The sequence below is a fragment of the Pseudophryne corroboree genome, chromosome 9 (assembly GCF_028390025.1).
Source record: "Pseudophryne corroboree isolate aPseCor3 chromosome 9, aPseCor3.hap2, whole genome shotgun sequence".
NCBI lineage: Eukaryota > Metazoa > Chordata > Amphibia > Anura > Myobatrachidae > Pseudophryne > Pseudophryne corroboree.
In genome coordinates, this window is record NC_086452.1 from 109,074,315 (window position 1) to 109,099,604 (window position 25,290).

At 43.9% G+C, this 25,290-nt stretch overlaps 1 protein-coding gene across 8 annotated transcripts in view; it reads left to right on the top strand.

Annotated features, from left to right (window-relative positions):
• RASAL2 (RAS protein activator like 2) overlaps positions 1-25,290 on the top strand; it is a 544,136-nt gene that overhangs the window by 430,497 nt on the left and 88,349 nt on the right. For 7 of the 8 annotated variants that reach the window (XM_063939723.1, XM_063939722.1, XM_063939721.1 and 4 more), the window contains 2 exons: positions 4,749-4,861; positions 25,132-25,285. In XM_063939723.1, coding sequence (XP_063795793.1) covers positions 4,749-4,861; positions 25,132-25,285 — 267 coding nt within the window. Of the gene's footprint in view, positions 1-4,748; positions 4,862-24,344; positions 24,579-25,131; positions 25,286-25,290 lie in introns of those variants that run through there. The other variant, XM_063939728.1, reaches the window with a different exon arrangement.

Below are 25,290 nucleotides of genomic sequence, written 5' to 3' on the forward strand. Positions count from 1 at the left end.
CGCAGCACGCCGCACACTCCTACAAGAACTATTGGGTTTATAATATGATAAAATTGTTATTACTTCCACTACTAAAAGAAAGATGGAGCAGTTAATTTAATTTTACTGTTACCTATAAAGAAAAAAACTTCAGACCAGCATATTTAGTTAATGTTCTCATTATGGTGTTTAAATATGTTAATGCATTTGCCTGTGGCTTTGAATGTTTAGTACAATTTGTGCAAACCTCATGGTAGGGGGGTGGGATGTATAATCTGCACCACAATTTACTCCTGCTGCCTGAAAGTAATGCGCACAGATCTAGCACTCTGACCTGGAGTGTGGTGGTCATGGTAAGAATGCTGGCCTGGCTACTTAGGGGTCTATTCATGAAGCAGTGAAAAGAGTGGAGAAGTGAGCCTGTGGAGATCTTGCCCATGGCAACCAATCAGCTGCTCCGTACAATTGTATAGTATGCAAATTATAAATGTTACTTCAGTGCTGATTGGTTGCCATGGCCAACTTCTCCACTGGCTCACTTCTCCACACTTTTCACAGCTTCATGAATAGACCCCTGTGTATGCAAAACAGTCGGATTAGCAAGTTACACACCTGAGCAATGAGCAACAGAACCTTACTTAGTCAGATGGAATGGGGATATGTTTGACTATAAACTTTGAATTACCTGAGTTTAAAAAGAAAGGACCTGCCACAGAGACATAATAAATGACTCGAGTAGAGAAGGTGGGAACACCTAACTTTCTAGTACCCTTCTGCTGACTAAGTTCTGCATTAGTTGGAGAGACGCAGGGTGCCTGCCTCTGCTTCACAGATAACATTGCTTTATTTGGCAGGAGTATTTCCATCTCTCTTGCCTGGTTTCACATTACTTCCATTAAATTATAGTCTGTGATTCCCAGCTCCGCATGGATATGATGTAATTATTCTGCACCAGTCTGTTCATGCATTAAGATGCTTCTACCCTCAGCCGCCTACCCACCATTTTGAATCGATATCCCGTTAATATAATAAGCTGCTGCTTTCAATGATTCCTGTGCTGGGATATCCCCATTTTGTGCCAGTACTGTAACAAATTACCTTTACCATCAAACTCCAGTTAAAAAATCTTCCAGTAATTTCCTGAGATCTGTCAAGTTTTCCTATTGCTGGAACTTTTGAAATAACGTTTAGTAGGCTATTAAATTATTATTCTTGTAACATCAATATTTTAGTTTGCTTTTAACAGTATGAAATGTTAATTCTTCAGTATGTGAGTTGGGATGCTGGTGGTCATGTGACAGACGCTGGAATCCCGACACCCCTCAGGAGACTGACCCCGGGAAACCAACAGCCGGTAACCTGAAAGTGAGTATCAGGGTGGTGGTTATGGCCTGGGGGAGTTTGGGTTAGGGTTAAGCACTAGGAAGGAGAAAGGGTTTGGCTTTTTGTGGGGGGGGGGAGGGGGGTGTACATGGCCGACACCCCAAGAGGATGAGGGGAAGGGTAAAATACTTACCCCCGTCCGGTGTCGGAATTCTCACTGTCTGGATACCACGGTAGGTCATGTTACCACCGGTTTCTCATACCCAAACCTGTGAATTTACTATACCAAGGGGGAATTCACTTGTTTTTGGACGTCTGTAAGTAATGGGCAGCGGGTGGGAGCTATTCAATTATTTTGGGTGTAAGTGCCGCGGGCACCCATTATTTCTGCTTGCTACCTCCTGAGGGTGGTCTGCATAAAAAAGGTTGGCTTTTGGTCACTCAATCTGCCGTTTACGGCAGCATGCCCAATACTTTGCACAGGTAATAGGCACGGGTATTATGGCACTTACAAAACAATTGAATAACGCAGTCGGGAACCCATGCCCAAAAACAACTAAATTCCTCCCAAATGTGCCAATTTGCAAGATTTTATATATGGAGTTAGACTAAAGAAAGGATTATTAATGTCTCATATTTGTCTCCAAGCGTTAGGTGAGTTTGTGATAGTTATTAGATTTGTTTACCCCTCGAATGTGTTTGGGCACATTATTAAAAATGTGAGCAGTATAATGCAGCAAAATAAGTGCTGATGAAAGGGAAAAAATGTCCAAATATGTATAAAAAAAATAAAAACCCCACACTCTTCGGATGCCGGAACGGTCAATCGATTGAGATAGTTGTAAGGAAAGACTTAATGCACTGATCTGCATTATAAGGATATAATTAATACTTTTACAACCGATTTCACCAGAACTGTTGCTCATAGACTTCCCATGTATTTCACAATCATTTTAATTGACTGCGTATCCGTGTTATGATAGGCAAACGCAAAGGCATATTGTGCGTGAGATTGCTTATGGAAGCCCAATTGAGCGTATTCTCCCAGATTGCTAGAAGCATTGTTAAAGGGTTATTTTAATTGGCATTGTCTTGTTATGGTACCTTTAGAAGAACAATAGCAGAATTTTTTATTTTTTATTAATAGAAATGTGGTCCAGATGATTTGTGTGGACAGTAATTGTAATACTTGAAAATGACTTTCAGATGTGTGGCCAACTTATTACATGGTTCAAACAGGGATGACATTGGCTTAAAGCGCCATTTCTGCTTATGATTGATGCACACTGTTATTTCAAAGCGCTAAACGTAAATGTATATTCACCTAGTTGGCAGTGGAACTTTAAAGTGTACCTGTAACCTGCAGCTGTGTCCTCCCTCATTGATTCTGCAGTCACGTTAAACAGTCCTTCAAGTCACTCCTAGTTGTGAGTGCGTTTACTAATGCTGAGCGTCTTTTCATGCTTTTTTCCCCCTGAAAATGCATCTTATTCCTGGAAAACACTGTAGCGCAGCATTTGGTATGCAGATACAGCCGCAGTCGCACACAGAATATAGGCATGTTGCATATCTTAATCCGCAAAGTCTGCTTGTGCGTCTTATTTGCACAGTGATGCAAATAAGATTCATTTTTAGGGAAAAAAGACGCTCAGAGCTGGCGACACTCATGGGCCATGTGTGCCACGACTCATTACGTATGGAGGCTAGAGGAGTATGGACGCATCTATACATACAGTGGTTGCAGTCAAGTTGTGTTGCTCTACTTAGAGGGTTTTAAATGGAATCCACATTTATTCTGTAAAATATCAGATTTTAAAAGGAGTAGCTGGAACAGCAGTTTATTTAAAACTTTATTTTTTATTAATATTTTTTTGTATAGTTTTTCAGTTCAGTATTATATATGGAGGAGGTACAGCGCCACTTGTGAGGTGTCTTCTAGCAGCAGTATGGGTTATTAAAATTAGTCTATTGGATAGACACTCCCTAAATTTAAGGGCGTCAGCTAACCTCTAAATGTGCATCAATGGTAGGTTGCTGTGCAAATGGAACATAAAACAGCTGAATAGAGGTATCAGCGACTGGTTGTGTCAGGTCTATAGCAAGAAAATATTGAGGTAATAGAAAATAGGTTAAAAAGTGGATCAGATAGCCCAAGTAAAATTAGGGGCCCCTTGATTAAGTCTGCATAGACTAAACGCATTGGGCATTCCCTATTGACCTCCTGCATTACAGATCAGCTACCTCCAGATTACTTTTTATGTTGTTGCTGCTTCTTATAACTTTTCATAAATTTCATAATTTTTTCGAATGTAAATTTTTTTATGTACGTACAGTATTTACAGTATATGCATCATTTTAAATAGCTACAAGCAAAATCTTTGTCCTCCCATTTTTATATATCTAACTTTTATTTAAATAAAATATATATTTCAAGTATGTGTATATATCAGTGGTGTCAGAAGGGGGGTGCGGGCCGCACCTTGGTGTCCCCCTCGGATGGAGTGACACCAAAGTGCCAGCTCTTCTGTAGTGACAGGAGCCGAGTGCTGCAGTGAGATGAACCCCTGCAGCACTTGGCTCCTGTCACAGATAAGAGCCGGCTGAGCAGTCTCCGGGGGCAGCCAGCATCTTCGGGGTAGCTGGACATGCCCCCGGAGCGAAGAAAAAAAAGATATGTGAGGCAATGCCCCTTTTTATTAGGCCACACCCCTTTTCGGGCACCTGCGACTCCCACGGGGGGGGGGGGAGTGATAATACAGAGTGCGCCACACCCAGTGACGCTTCTGGTATATATATCAGGTACGTTTCAAGTTTCTATGTATATATATATATATATATATATATATATATTTATTTATTTATTTTTGAAGTACGATGTCCTGCTAGTCTAAAGGTATCTGTGTTTGACGATCAAAATGGCAAATAATGTAAAACCTGGTGGGATATTTATCAAAGCTCGGTGAGAGAGAAACCACCTTCTGTCATTTTTCCCAGAGCTTGTAAAATGACAGAGGCTGATTTGTTAGTACTTCATCTCGCTCAAAGCTTTAATAAATCTCTCCCTAAATAAGATCCGTTTATTACATACGTAGTGCTGACAGTTGATTGTCCATCTGACATAAATATATACTTTATAATGAAATAATGAAACCACATTTGCTAGAATTTCATTTTCTCAATTGCAGCTATCAGCTCTAATAAAACTTCATGCTTGAGGCTCCCCTGTAACCTAAGTAACTCCTGTTAATGACAGATTTCCTCATCCAGGACATTTTTATTGCACTGCATCCGTTGGAGAACATCCTGATCATTAATCTATCAAAGCTGAGATATTGAGAAAAGAGCAGCGGTCAGATCGTGTCCTGCAGCTGGCACCTTACAAGAAATACAATGTAGCGCAGTGTCCGTATGTACAAGTATCTCACTACATCCTATTTTCCTCTTAGGGCTTCTTCAGCAAACGTCTTAAAGGCTCTATCAAGAGGACAAAGAGTCAGTCCAAACTGGACAGAAACACAAGCTTCCGCCTGCCGTCATTGCGTCCTGCAGAGAGTGACAGGTAAGACTGTTTGTGCCTATTGAGTTGATCTATGCAGCTATTTAGTGCTGCCCTGGAGTTGAGATGCTGTTTTTGTGTGTGGCCCAGTCCATTCGTCTCCCATTGCAGTAATACGCAGTGCCGTACATCTGATGGAGAGAGCTGATAAGAGCCTTATTATTTCCCAGATTTATAGTCAGAATGTAAAGATAACTTGGCTGAGCCTCCCAGGGGACAATGTCTACCGTTAAAATATAGCAGTGAGGATTTATAACCTCTTAACAGGATGAGGATGGGTTTATTGCAATAATTAGCCAACTAATTGGGCTGAATATGACACTGAGGGATCCCAGTCACTGTTAGAAGACTGGATAATTGTCTCTTGACCGTTTTTATAACACATGTCGGTGTTTTATTACTTGTATTAGAAACAGGGCAGCCATATGCAAATATTACAATTACAGTAGCCACTGTTATTTTTATTTTTCCAATAGATTGTCATGTGCAACCTAAGACATTAGGCCGGATCAACTATTTAAATAACAAAACAAAAAAATCTTAACTTTTTTTTTTTTGTATTGGGGGTTTTGGGCTAACATAGTGTGCAAAAGACATAATGCTTCTCCAGAACTTGCACCATTATCTAATTGTCTCTTGTCCTGGTAAATACATGAAATTGCATTATTAAAGCAGCTTGAAGTTTAGGTTTATTTTTTAAATGGTCCACAAATCTGCATTTTCCCTGAACTAGGGAATGAACCGATGTTCGAAATTCAAGTTGTAAATATTTTATGCTGCAGATGTATCCTCATACGCCTGTTCTTTTTGCGCCATATGGCCACGGGTAGAGATCCCCGGGCTACGTTCTTTTTACTCAATTTTGCATTACATCCATATTGGAGGTGATTCAGGTCCGGTTGCAATTTGAAGTAGGACGCAATGGACCGATGTTCGGTACTCTGTGCATGTGCAGCGTGGGTCCCGCATCATCGGACGTAGCAGAGCTGCAGATATCCATTGATTGACAGTCTGCAGCCGTTTGGGGGCAGCGATGGCCTCCGCTAAAACGGAGGCATGTCGCTCGGTTTTGTGTGAGTGCCAAGGGAAGGGTCTCTGTCTTCCAATAGAGATTTCCTGACCTTAGCGACGGAGCTGCGGTGGCTGGTCTGCATAACCTCATGGGTTACTCGACCTTCGATGGCGTCGCAGAGGGATCTGATGCTTCTGAGTAAGCAGCAGTGATGCACCCTCTGATCACATCTGAATCGCCCCCATAGTGTACTAGTTTGTTACAAAAGAATCTGTATATAATTGTAGATAAAGCATTCAATGCATGGAGCAGGCCGCTGGTATCAGACCAGTCTTTTGCCCTAGATTGTGCACTTTTTTCTCCAATGTGCTACTTTTGCTTCAGTTTTGGTTCTCGGATCACTTATATTGTACTAGGTTCTTAGGCTTAATGATTTTGCGCTGTAAAGTCTGTGGCTCGTTAAACAGGGCTTTATGGTGTTATTTGAGGGTAAGTGTATGTTCTACTTCTGCTGATTAAAATGATATGCAGCATGCCTGTATTCTGTGTGTGACTGCGAATGCATTGGTATACAAAATGCCATGCTACAGTGTTTTCCTGGAAACCACTGCAACGTGGCATTCCGGTTGCAGATACAGCCTCAATCACACACAGCCTATAGGCATGCTGCATATCATTTTAATCCGCAGAAGCTGCTTGTGCATCCTATCCCATTACAGTGCGCGTAAGACGCATTTACGATGAAAAGAATCACAAAAAAAAGATGCTTGCTGCTAAGGAGTCACGCCACGCCATGGCGCGACTTGAAGGGCTGTTTAGCGTGACTGCAGCAAGGATGTAAGAGGGTGGACACATCTGTATGATCCCTTGCTGGGAAGCTATCTGGAGTTGTAGAGAAATCTCTATTGCAGCCATGGTTCTTAAACATCCTGAGCTGAAAATGATGAACAAACAGTTTTTGCCTGATAATAACTCATTGGGATCACGTTCATACTAGTGGTCTACTTACTGCATTACAGTTATACAGTTATGTGTGAAGTATTGGTAAAATTGTTGCTCTTTATTCCAAGAAGTGTTTGTCGATCTAAAGGGCAGCGATTAAAAACGTAAGCATACATTGCCTTTTTTATTTTTATTTTTTATGCTACAATTCTAATTGCAGCCCATTTCAGCGGTCCTTGCCTGGTTACTGGGCTGGTCTTTATGGGGACTTCCCTCATTCCTATTACGCCCCACCCCCCTTCCCCAGCCAGGATGAAAGTGTGGGAACCAGACCACCATCCCAAAAAACCTGAAACACTCCCGCCCGACCAACTCCCCCCTTGCCCACTGCGCCCACATTACTGTGCAGCTACAGAACAGACCGCTACAGCAGTCAGCACAGGCCGGGAGGGCACTCAGCACATGTACTCCTGTGCGTGAATTTGCCGCCACAATACAGGCACGCCCACGAATCTCCGTTGGGGCTGATGTTTCCTCCCTCCCTGCATAATCTGTTCGCCAGGCAGCAGAATCTGATCTCCATGGCAATCTATCCCCTGGGAATTGTTGAGCCGTGATCTAATATGTAAATTGTTTGTCTCCAGCCACACTGTCCTCCTCCTAATTAGGCCGTACATTTGTTCTTTCACCCGTCCATTAGTTATCCCTCCTACCTCTCTGCCTTTCCTTATCACCTCTTTTCTACCGTTCTCACCACTTGTTCTTCCCTTCCCTCCCTTTTTTCTTTAACTAATATTATACAATCAGTGTTATATTGATTCTATCCAGGCATAATACACATTTTTTTAAAGCAATACTAACTGCATCGTTTAAACACTTCTGGAAGTTCCCATGTATTGTCATGTTATATGTGCTGGAATGCCTCTTTATCTTAATGTTTATCCTATCTCCTTTTATTCAATGAAAACTATTTTAAATTAAAAATAACCTGTTGCACCCAGCACAGACAACATTGTTTATATCATGCTCATCTAACTCTGCACAACTTTTTAAATGGGATTCTTCTTCCTCTGTATATTCGGGATGCAGTTATGATCCCGGTGGTCAGCATACCGACGCTGGGAACCTGGCCACAACACCCATAGAGCCTGCAAAGGGCTTCGTTGCACTCGCCACCCTGCTGGCATTCTGGCGGCCAGGATCCCGGTGTCTGTATGCTGTCTGCCGGTCTCCTGACCCCAACCCGTATATTCATCTAACCGTTTCATCCTGAGCTACTTTCCAGTAAATGTGTTAAATGTCATATTGCCGTGCTTTGCAGGTTTTTACAGGGGTAGGATTGGGGTATGCTATCACTATGGTTTCCCATGTTATAGAAACAGAATTTGACAGCAGATTGGTCCATCTAATCCAGGCTTTCCCAACCTCTGCCCTCAAGGCACACTAACAGTCCAGGTGTTAGTGATATCCAGGCTTGAGCACAGATGACTTAATTAGTACCTCAGTTATTTTGGTTTAACCATGTGTGCTGAAGCCTGGACATCACCAAAACCTGCACTGTTAGTGATCCTTGAGGACAGACATTGGAAAAGCCTGAACTAGTCTGCCCATGTACATGCACACACACCTAAAGATTCTGGCTTATTGGAATGAAAACCTAGTAATGGATGAGAGCATATGACAGTTGACCATTTTGCTTCTAAATGCCGTAAAACTGACAAAAAGGTTGTTCAGACAAATTGGTTAAATCAAATGTATATAACCAATTTGTCTGATTGACCATTTTTGTCTGTTTTCCAGTGTTTAGGAGCAGGTGGTAATTGTCATTTGCTCTCATCCATTACCAGATTTTCATTCCAACCAGCCAGATTGGACAGATAAATCTATAGATGTATGGGTTAATTTTTTGCTGGGAGCCAATTAACCTACCGGTATATTTTTGGATTGTGGTAGGAAACAGAGCATCCGGAGGAAACCCACGCAGATACGGGGAGATTATATAAGCTCCACATAGTTAGGACCATGGTGGGAAACGAGCCCAGGACCTCAGTGCTGTGAGGCAGTAACTCTAACCATTACACCGTCCGTAGTCAACTACATCAGAATTGATGGAGGTTGGCAGAAATGTTTGGGCCACAAGTTACACAGCCTCGTCTTAATATGTTCCCACCTGCAGACCATGTTTGTTTGTTTTTTATGTATCCTTGGTCTATATTTTTTATTTGTTGCATCTATTTGCCCTGGAGCACAGGTTCTCAAACTCGGTCCTCAGGACCCCACACGGTGCATGTTTTGCAGGTCTCCTCACAGAATCGCAAGTGAAATAATTAGCTCCACCTGTGGATCTTTTAACATGTGTCTGTGAGTAATTAATACACCTGTGCACCTGCTGGGTTACCTGCAAAACATGCACTGTGTGGGGCCCTGAGGACCGAGTTTGAGAACCCCTGCCCTAGAGCATTCTCTATCTTGCCAAACTATTGCTAGCTCTTTGCTTTTTGCCCCAGCCTTTCTAGTGGGTAAATTTTGCAAATGTTTTATATTGTTGTTATTGCCACTGTAACCCCATAATACATTCAAGTTCTCTGTTTTATTGTTCTGTGCTTATTCATGCTCGGTATCAATTGTATCTGTCTTGACTATTGTAAAGTTAATGTCCCATTTTTAGCACTACTTTTGGCAAGAAACTGTTGGCATTATTATGTTGGTTCGTATTCCACTTGATAGGATTTTGTTCAGGATTCCCAGTTGTCTTTTCAAAGCAGTTCCCTTTGTATATAGCTGTGGCTGCCAGCTTGTGCTCTCCAGCTTATTAACTATAAGTCGCAGCACCCTTTGCCAGCTGGTTTGGGATCATTTGAGACTCTGTCAGAGAAATTCCTGGTTGGAGGGTCCTAGGAGTCAGTAAAATTCAAAATTATATTTTATCCTGGTTGTCACCAACACGTAATATTTACCATGATGCCCTCCTACATTAAGTCAGTAGGGGAATATGAGAAGCGACACAAAATATTAGGACTAAAGCTGGCCATACATCAGGACGATTTTAGGGCCAATGGCACGATTTTGATACATCAGAATGATAAATCGTTTGAAATCATGCAGTTTTCCCTAATTATCCAGTGCGCAGTACCGATTATTGTTTATTCAGATCTTACTGAATGCATGTAAGATCTGGCAATCTCGGTAGCGGTATGCAAGTAATGGATGGCAGATCGTCCAATATATCGTTAGGCCATTGTCTGACCTAACAATATCGTTTGTCCAGGAGCTGCCCGGGAGTTCAAGGTAAATCGCTAGCAACATTGCTCGTTTGCGAGGCACACTAATGTATGGGCAGCTTTAGGGGGCTATTTATCAAAGCTTGGAGTGAGATACAATTGTGAGAGAACCAATCGGCTCCTGCCTGTAATTTTTCAAACACAGCCAGTAAAATGTAAGGCCAAAGCTGATTGGCAAGTTCTTTAGTAAATAACCACCTACATTTATTCCAGAGCTGCAGTTATTGGTTCTGGTGCTTCAGTTCCAGCATAAAATCAGTATTTTTATACATCTTTTTAACTGTACATGTAAAAGTAACAGCTACAGCAGTGGCTCTCAAACTTTTTTTAATTACAGCGCCCTAGAGTATCAAAAAAAACTTCACAGTGCCCCTTGGCCAAGTTTCTTATTGTTACATAGTTGTTGAAGTTGAGAAAAGACAAATGTCCATCGAGTTCAACCTCTATTATCATTTTTATATTAATTAAATGCTGTATCCTTGGATATATTTTTTTTTTCCCTAGGAATTTATCTAATCCATTTTAAACTTATTGATTGAGTCCACCATTACTACCTTCTCTGGCAAAGAATTCCAAATCATTACTGCTCTTACTGTGCAGAACCCTTTTCTCCGTTGTGTATGGAATTTTTTTTCTTCTAACCTCAGGGGGTGTCCTATGTAGTGTTTTTTTGATAAACAAATTGTTTGATAAATCCTTGTATTGTCCCTTAATGTATTTATAAATATTAATAATGTCCCCTGACAGTCGCCTCTTTTCCAGTGTAAACATATCTAACCTTTTAAGTCTTTCCTCATAATCTAGTCCCACTAACCCCTATCCAAGATATCTTTTTTATAGTGAGGTGCCCAGAACTGTACACAATATTCCAGGTGTGGCTGCACCAATGATGTATACAGTGGCAGGATTATACTCTCATCCCTTGTCATCCATTCCATTGAAAGAAATATTAAATTAAGTAGATTGTGCTTATATGTCCTCCTTAGGTTCAGTTGTGCGGGGAGGCACAAGATTTGCTTCTGTTTGTCCACATATTTTATAATTGACAGCCATCAGCACTGGTTTTGCCTGATACAATTACAATAAATCATTTTAATTGGTCCTATACCACCAATCCAAGTCACCTCTGCAAGTGTCCCAAAGCACCCCAGGGAGCACGGCACACGGCACACAGTTTGAGAACCACTGAGCTACAGTACATCATTAATACACACCTCTGTAATGAAATTATGGTCAAACTTTGTGTCAAAGTAAAAGTTTTCATGCAGATACAAAGTTTCATTGGAAGTGTGAAGTTTGGGGAGTATGAAGTCTAAATAAACCTACAGTAGATTTGTAAATATATCTGGTTCATAAGTACAGAGTGATTGGCTAATGTAATGTTTGGATCGAGAGTGCAGAGCTTTCTCATTGGTTAGGCTGTATGAGGTTAAGTGTAAATACATGTGTAAGGAATATAGGAGAGCTGCAGCCCAGCCTCTTCTGACAGCTGGGTTGGATTGAGTTCCCCTCTGGACTGCTAAACACGTGGGATGGATTCCTGCAGATTAAGCGAAAGTCATTTTCTGGCATTACCGTGTGTCCTGGCTGACCAGTGCTCTAGCTGTACACTCGGACATGACGGGGAGCTGCAATGGCTTTTACTATCCGGAGATGCCAAGGGGTTCTCTCTGCCAGCTCTTTCTTTACTAGGTAGGTTCACGGCTAACTGCTTCCAAAATTATTTCAACTGAGGATTTAGGGGACTACTAAACCTAATACAGTTTGCCTTATTAGTTACTAATAACATTCACAGTAATACATTATAGGATCTTTTTGGTGTTGTGTTTACTTTAGATACAGTAGCTATTGTTTATTTTAGTAATAAATAGAAAGAAGCCTGCTGCTTATATTGAAAAGGTAACTCCCCAATAGCATAACTTTAGACCTAGCAGTTAAGAGTCTTCATTCATACTAATTTGTGGAATATTTACTAAAACAGAACAGCGAATCTGCATAAAAAATTCCTATGGTCTGAGGCAGGCATTCCTGAATGGCCATCGCTCTCTTCTGGCACCTGTGGTTCCTCTGATTTGTGAGAGATGACTATCAAGTCTTTGGAGAGAGAAGTAGTGGAGCAGTTGCCCAACCAATCGGCTTCTGTCATTTATCTAGCATAGTTTCTCTAACGTCCTAGTGGATGCTGGGGACTCCGTAAGGACCATGGGGAATAGACGGGCTCCACAGGAGACAGGGCACTTTAAGAAAAAATTTGGATACTGGTGTGCTCTGGCTCCTCCCTCTATGTCCCTCCTCCAGACCTCAGTTTGAATCTGTGCCCGGACGAGCTGGGTGCTGTTCAGTGAGCTCTCCTGAGCTTGCTATAAGATAGTATTTTGTTAGGTTTTTTTATTTTCAGAGAGATCTGCTGGCAACAGACTCTCTGCAGCGTGGGACTGAGGGGAGAGAAGCAGCCCTACTCACTGAAGATAGGTCCTGCTTCTTAGGCTACTGGACACCATTAGCTCCAGAGGGATCATACACAGGATCTCACCCTTTGTCGTCCGATCCCGGAGCCGCGCCGCCGTCCCCCTCGCAGAGCCGGAAGACAGAAACCGGGTGAAAGAAGCTAGAAGACTTCAAAATCGGCGGCAGAAGACTCCAGTCTTCAAACTGAGGTAGCGCACACAGCACTGCAGCTGTGCGCCATTGCTCCCACATTAAACCCACATACTCCGGTCACTGTAGGGTGCAGGGCGGGGGGGGGGGGGGGGGGGCGCCCTGGGCAGCAATTAGAGACCTCTTGGCAAAGGTTGGGCATATATACAGTTGGGCATTGTATATATGCATGAGCCCCCGACATAATTTTACACAGAAACGCGGGGGGGGGGGGGGGGGGCTTCTTCCTCAGCACTCACCAGCGACATTTTCTCTCCACAGCTCCGCTGAGAGCAAGCTCCCCAGGCTCTCCTCTGCAGAAACACGGTAGAAGAGGGTAAAAAGAGAGGGGGGGGCACATAAATTAGGCGCAAAAACATTATATACAGCAGCTACTGGGTTAACACTAAGTTACTGTGTGATTCCTGGGACATATAGCGCTGGGGTGTGTGCTGGCATACTCTCTCTCTGTCTCTCCAAAAGGCCTTGTGGGGGAACTGTCTTCAAAAAGAGCATCCCCTGTGTGTGTGTGTGTGTGTGTGTGGTGTGTCGGTACGCTTGTGTCGACATGTTTGACGAGGAAGGCTATGTGGAAGCAGAGCGGGAGCAAATGAATGTGGGGTCGCCGCCGACGGCGCCAACACCTGATTGGATGGATATGTGGAAGGTTTTAAATGATAATGTTAATTCCTTGCATAAAAGGTTGGATAAAGCTGAAACCTTAGGACAGTCGGGGTCTCAGCCCATGCCTGATCCTATGTCGCAGAGGCCGTCAGGGTCTCAGAAGCGCCCACTATCCCAAATTGTTGACACAGATATCGACACGGATTCTGACTCCAGTGTTGATGGCGATGATGCAAAGTTACAGCCTAAATTGGCTAAAGCCATCCGTTATATGATTATAGCAATAAAGGATGTGTTGCACATCACAGAGGAAACCCCAGTCCCTGACAAGAGGGTTCATATGTATGGGGAAAAAAGGCAGGTGGTGACCTTTCCCCCTTCACATGAGCTAAATGAGTTATGTGAAAAGGCTTGGGAATCTCCAGATAAAAAACTGCAGATTTCCAAACGGATGCTTATGGCGTATCCTTTCCCCGCCAACGGACAGGTTACGCTGGGAATCCTCCCCTAGGGTGGACAAAGCTCTCACACGCTTATCCAAAAGGGTAGCCCTGCCGTCACAGGATACGGCCGCCCTAAAAGATGCTGCGTAAAGAAAGCAAGAGGGTACCCTGAAGTCCATTTATATACATTCAGGTACCTTACTAAGGCCGGCAATTGCGTCGGCCTGGGTGTGTAGTGCTGTAGCAGCATGGACGGATACCTTATCTGAGGAACTTGATACCTTGGACAAGGATACTATATTAATGACCCTGGGGCATATAAAAGACGCTGTCCTATATATGAGAGATGCTCAAAGAGACAAAGGCCTTCTGGGCTCTAGAATAAATGCAATGTCGATTTCTGCCAGAAGGGTCCTGTGGACTCGGCAATGGACAGGCGATGCCGACTCAAAAAGGCACATGGAGGTTTTACCTTACAAGGGTGAGGAGTTGTTTGGGGAAGGTCTCTCGGACCTGGTCTCCACAGCTACTGCTGGAAAGTCAAATTTTTTGCCATATGTTCCCTCACAACCTAAGAAAGCACCGTATTACCAAATGCAGTCCTTTCGATCACAAAAAGGCAAGAAAGTCCGAGGTGCGTCCTTTCTTGCCAGAGGCAGGGGCAGAGGAAAGAAGCTGCACAACACAGCTAGTTCCCAGGAACAGAAGTCCTCCCCTGCTTCCACTAAATCCACCGCATGATGCTGGGGCTCCACAGGCGGAGCTAGGCCCGGTGGGGACGCGTCTACGAAATTTCAGCCACAAGTGGGTTCACTCCCAGGTGGATCCCTGGGCACTAGAGATTGTGTCTCAGGGATACAAGCTGGAATTCGAAGAGATGCCCCCTCACCGATACCTCAAATCGGCCCTGTCCGCTTCCCCCTTACAGAGGGAAATAGTGTTAGCTGCAATTCACAAATTGTATCTTCAGCAGGTGGTGGTCAAGGTTCCCCTCCTTCAACAAGGAAAGGGTTATTATTCGACCATGTTTGTGGTTCCGAAACCGGACGGTTCGGTCAGACCCATATTGAATTTAAAATCCCTGAACATATACCTGAAAAGGTTCAAGTTCAAGATGGAATCGCTCAGAGTGGTCATCGCAAGCCTGGAAGCGGGGGATTTTATGGTGTCTCTGGACATAAAGGATGCATACCTTCATGTCCCTATTTATCCACCTCATCAGGCGTACCTCAGATTTGTGGTACAGGATTGTCATTACCAATTCCAGACGTTGCCGTTTGGTCTCTCCACGGCACCGAGAATATTTACCAAGGTAATGGCGGAAATGATGGTGCTCCTGCGAAAGTAAGGGGTCACAATTATCCCATACTTGGACGATCTCCTCATAAAGGCGAGGTCCAGAGAGCAATTGCTGATCAGCGTAGCACGCTCTCTGTAAGTGTTACAACAGCACGGCTGGATTCTAAATATTTCAAAGTCACAGTTGATTCCTACGACTCGTCTGCCCTTCCTGGGCATGATTCTGGACACAGACCAGAAGAGGGTCTATCTCCCGATGGAGAAGGCTCAGGAGCTCATGACACTGGTCAGAGACCTATTAAAACCAAAACAGGTGTCGGTGCATCACTGCACGCGAGTCCTGGGAAAGATGGTGGCAACATACGAGGCCATTCCCTTCGGCAGGTTCCATGCGAGGACCTTTCAATGGGATCTGTTGGACAAGTGGTCCGGATCACATCTACAGATGCATCGGCTGATCACCCTATCCCCCAGGGCCAGGGTGTCTCTGCTGTGGTGGCTGCAGAGTGCTCACCTTCTAGAGGGCCGCAGATTCGGCATTCAGGACTGGGTCCTGGTGACCACGGATGCAAGCCTGCGAGGGTGGGGGGCAGTCACACAGGGAAGAAATTTCCAAGGTCTGTGGTCAAGTCAGGAGACTTGCCTTCACATCAATATCCTGGAACTAAGGGCCATATACAACGCCCTACATCAAGCAGAGACCCTGCTTCGCGACCAATCGGTGCTGATTCAGTCAGACAACATCACCGCAGTGGCTCATGTAAACCGCCAAGGCGGCACAAGGAGCAGGGTGGCGATGGCGGAAGCCACCAGAATTCTTTGCTGGGCGGAGAATCACGTAAGAGCACTGTCAGCAGTGTTCATTCCGGGAGTGGACAACTGGGAAGCAGACTTCCTCAGCAGGCACGACCTCCACCCGGGAGAGTGGGGACTTCATCAAGAAGTCTTCACACAGATTGCAAGGCGGTGGGAACTGCCACAGGTGGACATGATGGCATCCCGCCTCAACAAAAAGCTACAGAGATATTGCGCCAGGTCAAGAGACCCTCAGGCGATAGCTGTAGACGCACTAGTGACACCGTGGGTGTTCCAGTCGGTTTATGTATTTCCTCCTCTTCCTCTCATACCAAAGGTGCTGAGAATCATAAGAAAAAGAGGAGTGAGAACAATACTCATTGTTCCGGATTGGCCAAGAAGGACTTGGTATCCAGATCTGCAAGAAATGCTCACAGAGGACCCATGGCCTCTGCCTCTAAGACAGGACTTGTTGCAACAGGGGCCCTGTCTGTTCCAAGACTTACCGCGGCTGCGTTTGACGGCATGGCGGTTGAACGCCGGATCCTAGCAGAAAAAGGCATTCCGGATGAGGTTATTCCTACGCTGATAAAGGCTAGGAAGGACGTGACGGCTAAACATTATCACCGTATATGGCGAAAATATGCTGCTTGGTGTGAGGCCAGGAATGCCCCTACGGAGGAATTCCAGCTGGGCCGTTTCCTTCACTTCCTACAGTCGGAAGTGACTTTGGGCCTGAAATTGGGTTCCATTAAGGTCCAAATTTCGGCCCTATCCATTTTCTTTCAAAAAGAACTGGCTTCTCTTCCTGAAGTCCAGACGTTTGTAAAGGGAGTGCTGCATATTCAGCCCCCTTTTGTGCCTCCAGTGGCACCTTGGGATCTTAACGTGGTGTTGAGTTTCCTGAAGTCACACTGGTTTGAGCCACTCAAAACCGTGGAGTTAAAATTTCTCACGTGGAAGGTGGTCATGCTATTAGCCTTGGCTTCAGCTAGGCGTGTGTCAGAATTAGCGGCTTTGTCACATAAAAGCCCCTATCTGGTTTTCCATATGGACAGGGCAGAATTGCCGACCCGTCCACAATTTCTGCCAAAAGTGGGGTCATCCTTTCATATGAACCAACCTATTGTGGTGCCTGTGGTTACTCGTGACTTGGAGGATTCCGAGTTACTAGATGTGGTCAGGGCTTTGAAAGTTTATGTAGCCAGAACGGCTAGAGTCAGGAAAACTGAGTCGCTGTTTATCCTGTATGCATCCAACAAGCTGGGTGCTCCTGCTTCAAAGCAAACTATTGCTCGCTGGATCTGTAACACGATTCAGCAGGCTCATTCTGCGGCTGGATTGCCGCTTCCAAAATCAGTAAAAGCCCACTCCACAAGGAAGGTGGGCTCTTCTTGGGCGGCTGCCCGAGGGGTCTCGGCATTACAGCTTTGCCGAGCAGCTACTTGGTCAGGTTCGAACACTTTTGCAAAGTTTTACAAGTTTGATACCCTGGCTGAGGAGGACCTTGTGTTTGCTCATTCGGTGCTGCAGAGTCATCCGCACTCTCCCGCCCGTTTGGGAGCTTTGGTATAATCCCCATGGTCCTTACGGAGACCCCAGCATCCACTAGGACGTCAGAGAAAATAAGATTTTACTTACCGGTAAATCTATTTCTCGTAGTCCGTAGTGGATGCTGGGCGCCCGTCCCAGGTGCGGACTTCTTCTGCAATACTTGTATATAGTTATTGCTTAAATAAGGGTTATGTTTGGTTGCATCAGGGTTGATCTGATGCTCCGTTGTTGTTCATACTGTTAACTGGGTAAGTTTATCACAAGTTATACGGTGTGATTGGTGTGACTGGTATGAGTCTTGCCCTGGATTCCAAAATCCTTTCCTTGTACTGTCAGCTCTTCCGGGCACAGTTTCTCTAACTGAGGTCTGGAGGAGGGACATAGAGGGAGGAGCCAGAGCACACCAGTATCCAAATTCTTTCTTAAAGTGCCCTGTCTCCTGTGGAGCCCGTCTATTCCCCATGGTCCTTACGGAGTCCCCAGCATCCACTACGGACTACGAGAAATAGATTTACCGGTAAGTAAAATCTTATTTTTTGAAATGACACTTCGAAGGTGAGTGGTTACTACTAATCGGGCAACTACTCCACTTTATCTCTCCAAGGCTTGAGACATCCCCCTTTGATCTATTTGATGATATGGGTCTCTGGTCTCATCAGAAAGTACTCTGGGCTGCATGTAAATGCCTGATGCTTAAACTGACTGAAAAATATCCCTACTCTGACTTTGTGGATAAACATGGTTAATTAGCTCTTACAGTTCCAAAAATTTAATATTTTGCGTAAAGATGGAGGGCTCTATTGAATACGAAATAGGTGGATAGAAGCACCTTGCTGGGTCCGATATGAAGGACTGCCGGACAGGATGCCTGCGGTTAAAATACGGACGCTGGCATCCAGATTTCTGAAATCCGGACCAGTGTGATTATACTATTCTAACCCCTGTACCCTACCCCCTAACCCTCCCTTCCTGCAGCCTAATACTAACCTCCCCGTGTGCTGCCTAAACTTATTCCCCCTCTCCCCCCCCCCCCCCCCCCCCTTAGTGCCTAAACCAAACCTCCCCCAGTGGTGCCTAGCCCTAAACCCCCCCTGGGTGCAGGCAAACCATAACCACCCCATCCCCACCCCCCAGAGGGGAACAGCCTAACAATATATGTGTCCGGGTTCAGCCCAACAATTAGATGTTAAATGTGATACTTGTTGTGCTGTAAATGTGACCTGTATATATGTACTTGTCATTTCTGTTTTTTTGGTTTGCATTTTGTAATGGACTGGCTACGCCCTGTCTTTCGAGTCTAATTTCCAAATATAATTTAAGAACACTTTTATTGGGGAAAAAAGCAAAACCCTGTAATAGATTTTCTGTAAACATGTCAACAGTGTTCCTATTGTTAAAATTCAGCACTCATCAAATTCGCCTTATTAAATGTTTTATGCAGCATAACTCCTGGTATTTGTTTTATCAATTCATGAAGATCCATTTTTTAATGTGAAGGGCTGTGCTTTATGTGGGTGTGGTATGGAAGGTAGATAGTAACTAGGTCGACAAGGTCTTTAGGTCGACATGGTCTAGGTCGACATGGTCTAGGTCGACGGGTCAAAAGATCGACATGAGTTTTTTAATGTTTTTTTGCTGTCGTTTTATTCGTAGAGTGACCGGGAACCCCAATTAGAGCACCGTGTCCCCTCGCATGGCTCATTTGCTCACCATGCTTCGGGCAAGGTGCCTCGCTTCGCTACAATCGTAGTCCACGTGTATCGTTAAGTATGAAAAGGTTTGAAAAAAATCGTGAAAAACTCATGTCGACCTAGAGACCCTGTTGACCTAGTTACTGTCGACCAATAGTGGTCGACCTAGTTACTATCGACCTAGAGACCGGATCCCGCTTTATGTAGCACCCGCATATCACACCAGAAATATACAGGGGTCCACAAAATGGACATATTTGGTTAAAGCATACCACCCAAGCTTCCTCTCCCCCCTCACTAAATGGTTTAGGTGGCATGAGTTCACTACAGTTAGGGAAGGTGTAACACTAATTCATGAAACTGTTGAATCACCTCCTTGTCGTCTATGTATTGCTTTCCATGCTAATAGTTGAATTTGTGTCTAATATTATTCTATTTTTTTTTTTTTTTTTACTGTTCTGTTTTACTCTTACTCTTTTACTATCTGTATATAGTGATGGTATTGCTGCCATGGGTTCTGACTCCCAACCGCCCCCACTGCCCTGTTCCCTCTGTAGCCCCCTCCCCACCCCCTTTTTTTATTTTTTATTCTGTGGTTCAACTGAAGAAAACCTTAATAAATTGATGATAAAAAAATAAATAAAAAGGCATACCACCCAACTACTCTGATTTGCAAGCCTCAAGAGAGGGCAGCGTTTAACTCAAAGGTGCCCATTGTTGGTTTAGAAGGATAAGGTTTGGGCAGATCTGTGCAGAGCTTATTTTGCCTAAACATTGTGATGTTTAGTTAAATTATAACTTAAAAGTAAAACTGTAGCTTTAAGTAGAGTTTTGCGGGATAAATAATAAAATAAAATCTGAATTTGTACATTCACCCAGTGCTGAACAATTGATCCTGTTGCTGGGGGCTGTCTTCTTACAAGTTTTGCGTCACAGCCTTACCCCCATCAGCTTCCTGATAAATGGCCAGCTCATGATGGTTGAGCCTTTGACAACAGGCAAGTTAAGGGCCCCATACACTAGAACGATAATGCCCGATTTCAGCCCAATTCGTGCATTCGGGACGATATATTGGGTGAAATCAGGCATTTTTGTTATGCTTCCCGTGAGCATCGGATCGGATCACCCTAGATCCAACATATCACGAGTGCTGTGCTCGTGATTTGACGGATCCCGCAGGAATGGCTGAGATCGTATAAGATACATCGTGTGCAAAGGGACCGCATACAATGTATCTTATACTATCCTGCCGCACGGGAGGTTGAAGGGAAATCTTATACGATATGACGGACCGTCATGTCGTATAAGTGTATGGGGCCCTTAAGGGGGATTTCTCCATTGCCTGTTGGTCCTTTGGTGATCTCTGCTGCTCCTTGGTGACTGTAGTTCCTGTTGATCAGAGTTGGAAACAACCGCTTCCAGCAGCAATAATGTAAGTAAAGAAAAACACCAGCAACACAGCTGCTACAAATTGGCAGATAATTACAGTAGTATCTGTGCCGCAGGAAAGCAAATCCCTTTTCTAGAACTGGAAGAGATAGGAGGTCAGTTGGGAAAATTGGTGATGGTTGTAATTGACATCAGCTGACTGTTGTGAGATTTCTACAGTGACTGGTTTCATGATTCTGCTGTCTCCCCTCATTCCCATAGTGACGCGCCACCTTTAGTGGCTCAGGAATGCTGGTCTCCAATGGCTGCTTTATTGACATAATTATGAACATGGCTACAAGATGTATCACATCAAACAGCTAGATTGCATCAGACTCGCCCATAAATAAAGGATTAAGGATTTAATCCTTTCCTTTAGGATTAAGCGCAAAGCCATAGTGGAACATATTTCATAAAAAAATGAAAAATGTTCTTTTTGTTTTTCTTTGTTTTTGTTTACAAATATTGTTCAGGATACTATTACCGTTAAGGTGCATACACACTTGCAGAGAAAATGAACAACGTCGCTCATTTTTACTCCTCCTGGGCGACATCGTTCACTTTCTCGGCAAGTGTGTATACCGTCGACCAATGACTCCACCGTCATCCAAGAGCTGCCTGCAGGTCGTCCGAGAGCTTGCCTGTATAACCCAGCCGCGGCGTGACGTCACTGAGCGATATGGTCGTCAGATCACTCAGTGTATATGCAGTTTATGCACTGCCACCGACCACCCCGGCCCGGGAGGGAAAACACTAGGCGACGTCACTCATAGAACACGTCGCCTAGTGTGTACCCACCTTTACTTTTATCCAGCTGATTTACAGTAAAGGTCTGCCCTAAAATTTTTAGTAGTGTCTCCATGTGGAATTAATTGTTTTATTTATTTTTTGGGGGAGTGGGGAGGTATTTGAAAAAGAAAAACTAAAAAGCTACATTTATATTTGTGCAGGAATGTTCTCATGCTCTCGGGACTATTATTAGTAAAAGGTTCTTTTCCGGTAAAAGTCTTGAAAAAATAAAAGGTTAGAAAGAGCCGCAGTGTGCTATTAGATTTCTAGATAATGTAATATGACCAGCCCAAAAGCCATAGAGATCGTCAGTAGGTGTTCCTCTTCAAAGCTGGAGAATTGAAAGATAAGGTTAATAAGCTGCATTAAACATTAACTGGCACCATCAGAAGGAAATATAATCATTTCTTTGACCATAGCTGCCCTGACGTCCCTACCCTCCCAGCCATATAAATCCTGAGCACTTAAGTTGCGACGTCTGAGAGCTGCCACGCTTCCCTTGAGAGTTGGCAGAGAAATTGGGCATTTAAGTAATTAAAAAAATGAAAACTGGGCAGTGCTTCGGGTGTGTTAGAGCTGCCGCATTACTTATACTTGGCCATGCAAGCTAAGGGGGCACAAAAATCAGGTGAAGCTTTGCCTCTATCTCTGCAGCACAAGATAAGTATTTCCTATGAAATGTTTGATTGTCCTGGCTCTGCAGAGTACAGTTTTAGGTCGGCATCTGCTAAAACAATTGAGACCTTTCAACTTGATGCTGTGATTGCTTGTATATAGAGAGGATGTGTGTGTGTGTGTGTGTGTGTGTGTGTTGTATGGGTAGCTGCTGTCTCTGATTGCAGAATGCCAGTCTCCTCCTGTCTCCTTATCAGCTAATGGATGTAATGGGAGTCCATGCTGTTGATAGTTAGCGAGGCTCTATTAATGCAGCATTATCCTTTTCTGGTTCATAATCCTAACAGGCAGATTTCAGTGCAATATGATCAAGTCCTGATGCTTTGCTGAGTGATTGTAAAATGTGCCCTCTTTCTAGCCAGACTCTTAAATGGGTCAAATTCTGCAGTGGCACCAGAGTAATTAGTAGCAACCACTTTTTTTTTTCCCTCGATGCAACTTTTTTTTTTTTTCTTCTAATGGCGTTCTTTGGGAAAAGCAGCAGATGGAGGCCTGAGGTTTGTTCCCAGCATGTATGATTGCAAACATGGGTAATGGGAACATAATAGCCTGACAAGTCTCATAGTTGGTTTGAGTAATAGGCAGGACCAGTCTCTTAGCTGACTGGCGGTTTATACAATGCAGGTTATTTGATGAACTGCGTAATAACAAGTCCATTTCCATTGAACCGTAACAAGCAGGGCAGAAAGTGAGTGCGTTCAGCAGTAAAATAGGTACGGCTGGTTGGTCAGGTGTCCTAAGCAAAGCACTGCGCTTAGCTTACTAGTGTAATATACCGGGTGACTCGCTTATTTGACTGGTTTAATAAGCAGGGAAATTCAATTAGTCGACCAGTATAATAGAACGGGCTTGTGTATTTGTTCGCTTGACAGGGCAAATCCTTTAGCTTTCATGTGCAATAGCGATAACAAGTCTCGCCATTCGCCCTAATTGTAGACAGTGTAAATATTAGATATATCAAATGTACTAGTCTAATAAGTCTGTAAGTTGGCTGATATAACAGGAAGAGTATATCTTGGATTGGCTTGTTAAAGTGGACAGAGGAGGTTTGTTATATCTAATAATTGGCAAAGGCATTTTATTAGCTGGTTGGTATAATAATACAGGAGATATATGGTAGTATATGATGCTATACTGTATCTGTTGGCCGCTGTAATAAGCAGATCAGGCCTCTTGTTTCTCCGGTAAGCCAATTTTCATTAGATTTAAGTGTTGGTTTATGGAATTCATAATAACCACGGTTGTGCAGAATGATCGTTTTGTATATAAAGGTATTTTTCACCAATGGGATTTGGATTTCAAGTGACTGACAGCCAACCGGTTACGTGACATAATAACAGTATCTCGAGATAATGGGTTCTAAGTATAAATGTAACAGGTTCACATTGCTTGTTGTTACACTGGCAGACATGGATTTATATTGTGTATCGCCCCCTCCCTGCCTCTATGGCTCGTGCTGTTTACTGTAATCCTGCTTCACTGGGATTATCCGTGTCTCTACAGGGGCAGCTAAGCGCTGCTCAGTTTTCCAATAGCTTCCTCAGTAATGCAGGAAGAGCTCTTTAATCCATCCGCACTGGTTATTGCACTTGCCCTGGGGTTGGTTTGATCTCTGGTTAGTTGAGGGTTAAATGTCAGGCGTTTGTTTTTACTGATCGGTATGATTAACCCTTCCTTGTCAGTAGGACCACAGCTTGCACACTACTTTAGCACTGAATGTGTGTGTGTGTATTTCTGTGCATCAAGGCTCATTAAGGATTGTACTGCAAATCTGTGACCGACCAACTACCTTCCTGCTGTTCTGTCTCTTACAGCCTCCAAAATCTGCTCCAAGAAGGTGCATATTTGTCACACTGTCAGGGATATTCACGCAGAGGAAATAAGCAGATGTCTGTAAAGGGTGGAAGGTGGTAATTTGTCCCAGTGGAGATGCTACCAGGAGGTTGACGCATTAAATGTCACAGATCTGTCCCCTCTGGGGACAACCTCGGTGCAGTGTTTAAGAGCCCCCATTCACTCCTTAGCTCTTCCTTGCCCGTGTTGGGTTTATGCAAGGGAAGCTGGTTGATAAGGTCACCTTTGCAATGTTTACAGAGCATGCTCTTTGAGCCAGCCTGGCTGCAGCCTCTGCCTGCAAACCGTAATCTGCTTATAGGTGCATTGTCATAGCAACAGGCCCAGAGTGCAGCAGCCTAGCTCACCGGGACTGTGTGTTTGCTACCTGAGGGGCGGGATGCTGGAGGAGGGGGGAGGGGGGAAGGATGCAGTAGCCAGCTATTTGAAGCCAGATTTCATTTCACTGGCAGCCAATTCTGTCCCCAAGTCAGGAATGATCGGAATTCAGCGTATTCTTTAATGTTGTGAGGACATCTCCACCCCACGACCAGCATGCCCGGCTTGGCCACTTGACACCCCTCCTGGCAGATTTAATTTCCTGGTGGCATGTGACCCCTGACCTTTTGTGCAGAGGAGCGATGGGCGAGGAGTTGTGAAATGAATCCTAGCTATGATTTGGGAATGCACAGCAAGGTGGCTATATAATTGCTTCATGTAAGTCTGTTCTTCATTTGTGTGTCACAACATGCATTAACTTCTTCTGTATTAATGCCTTCATTAGCCACTGCTACTGTACATATGCAGAGATCTAATTATCCTTTATGTAGAACATTTGTCTTTTACCTTTATTAACAGCGGAGTTTTTGTTTTTACCATGAAAAGTGTGGGATACAAAAGTCATTTAAAAGTTCTAATTATATTGCATAATGCATTTGGACAAGCTCTCGGGACAAAGGTTCAGAAACATTAACGTGTTTGAAACTGTTTTGTGTAACTTTTAAATGGATGTTTTTAGTTTTGTTTAGCATATAACATTGCACAGGTTGATTTGCGGATGAGAATTGTTGATACATTGCTGTAACTTTCCATTTGCATGCGTTTATTCCAAACTCTTAAATCTTGCTGTCCTATGGGCCAATTATTGTGTTTTTATTATGGGTTTCTGCAAGAGCAATTTCATGAGCCAGTACTGTATCATTTATAAATGGTGATATTTATGTCATACGGACAGCCTGCCCTCTTAATGACAATCTTTTGTATAATGTAGATCACGTGGGTTACCTAAACTAAAAGAGTCCCGTTCCCATGAGTCCTTACTGAGTCCAGGCAGTGCTGTGGAGGCTTTGGAATTGGGGACAGAAGACAAGATCCTGGTGAAGCCATTGCACAGCAGCATTTTGGGGCAAGACTTCTGTTTTGAGGTAAA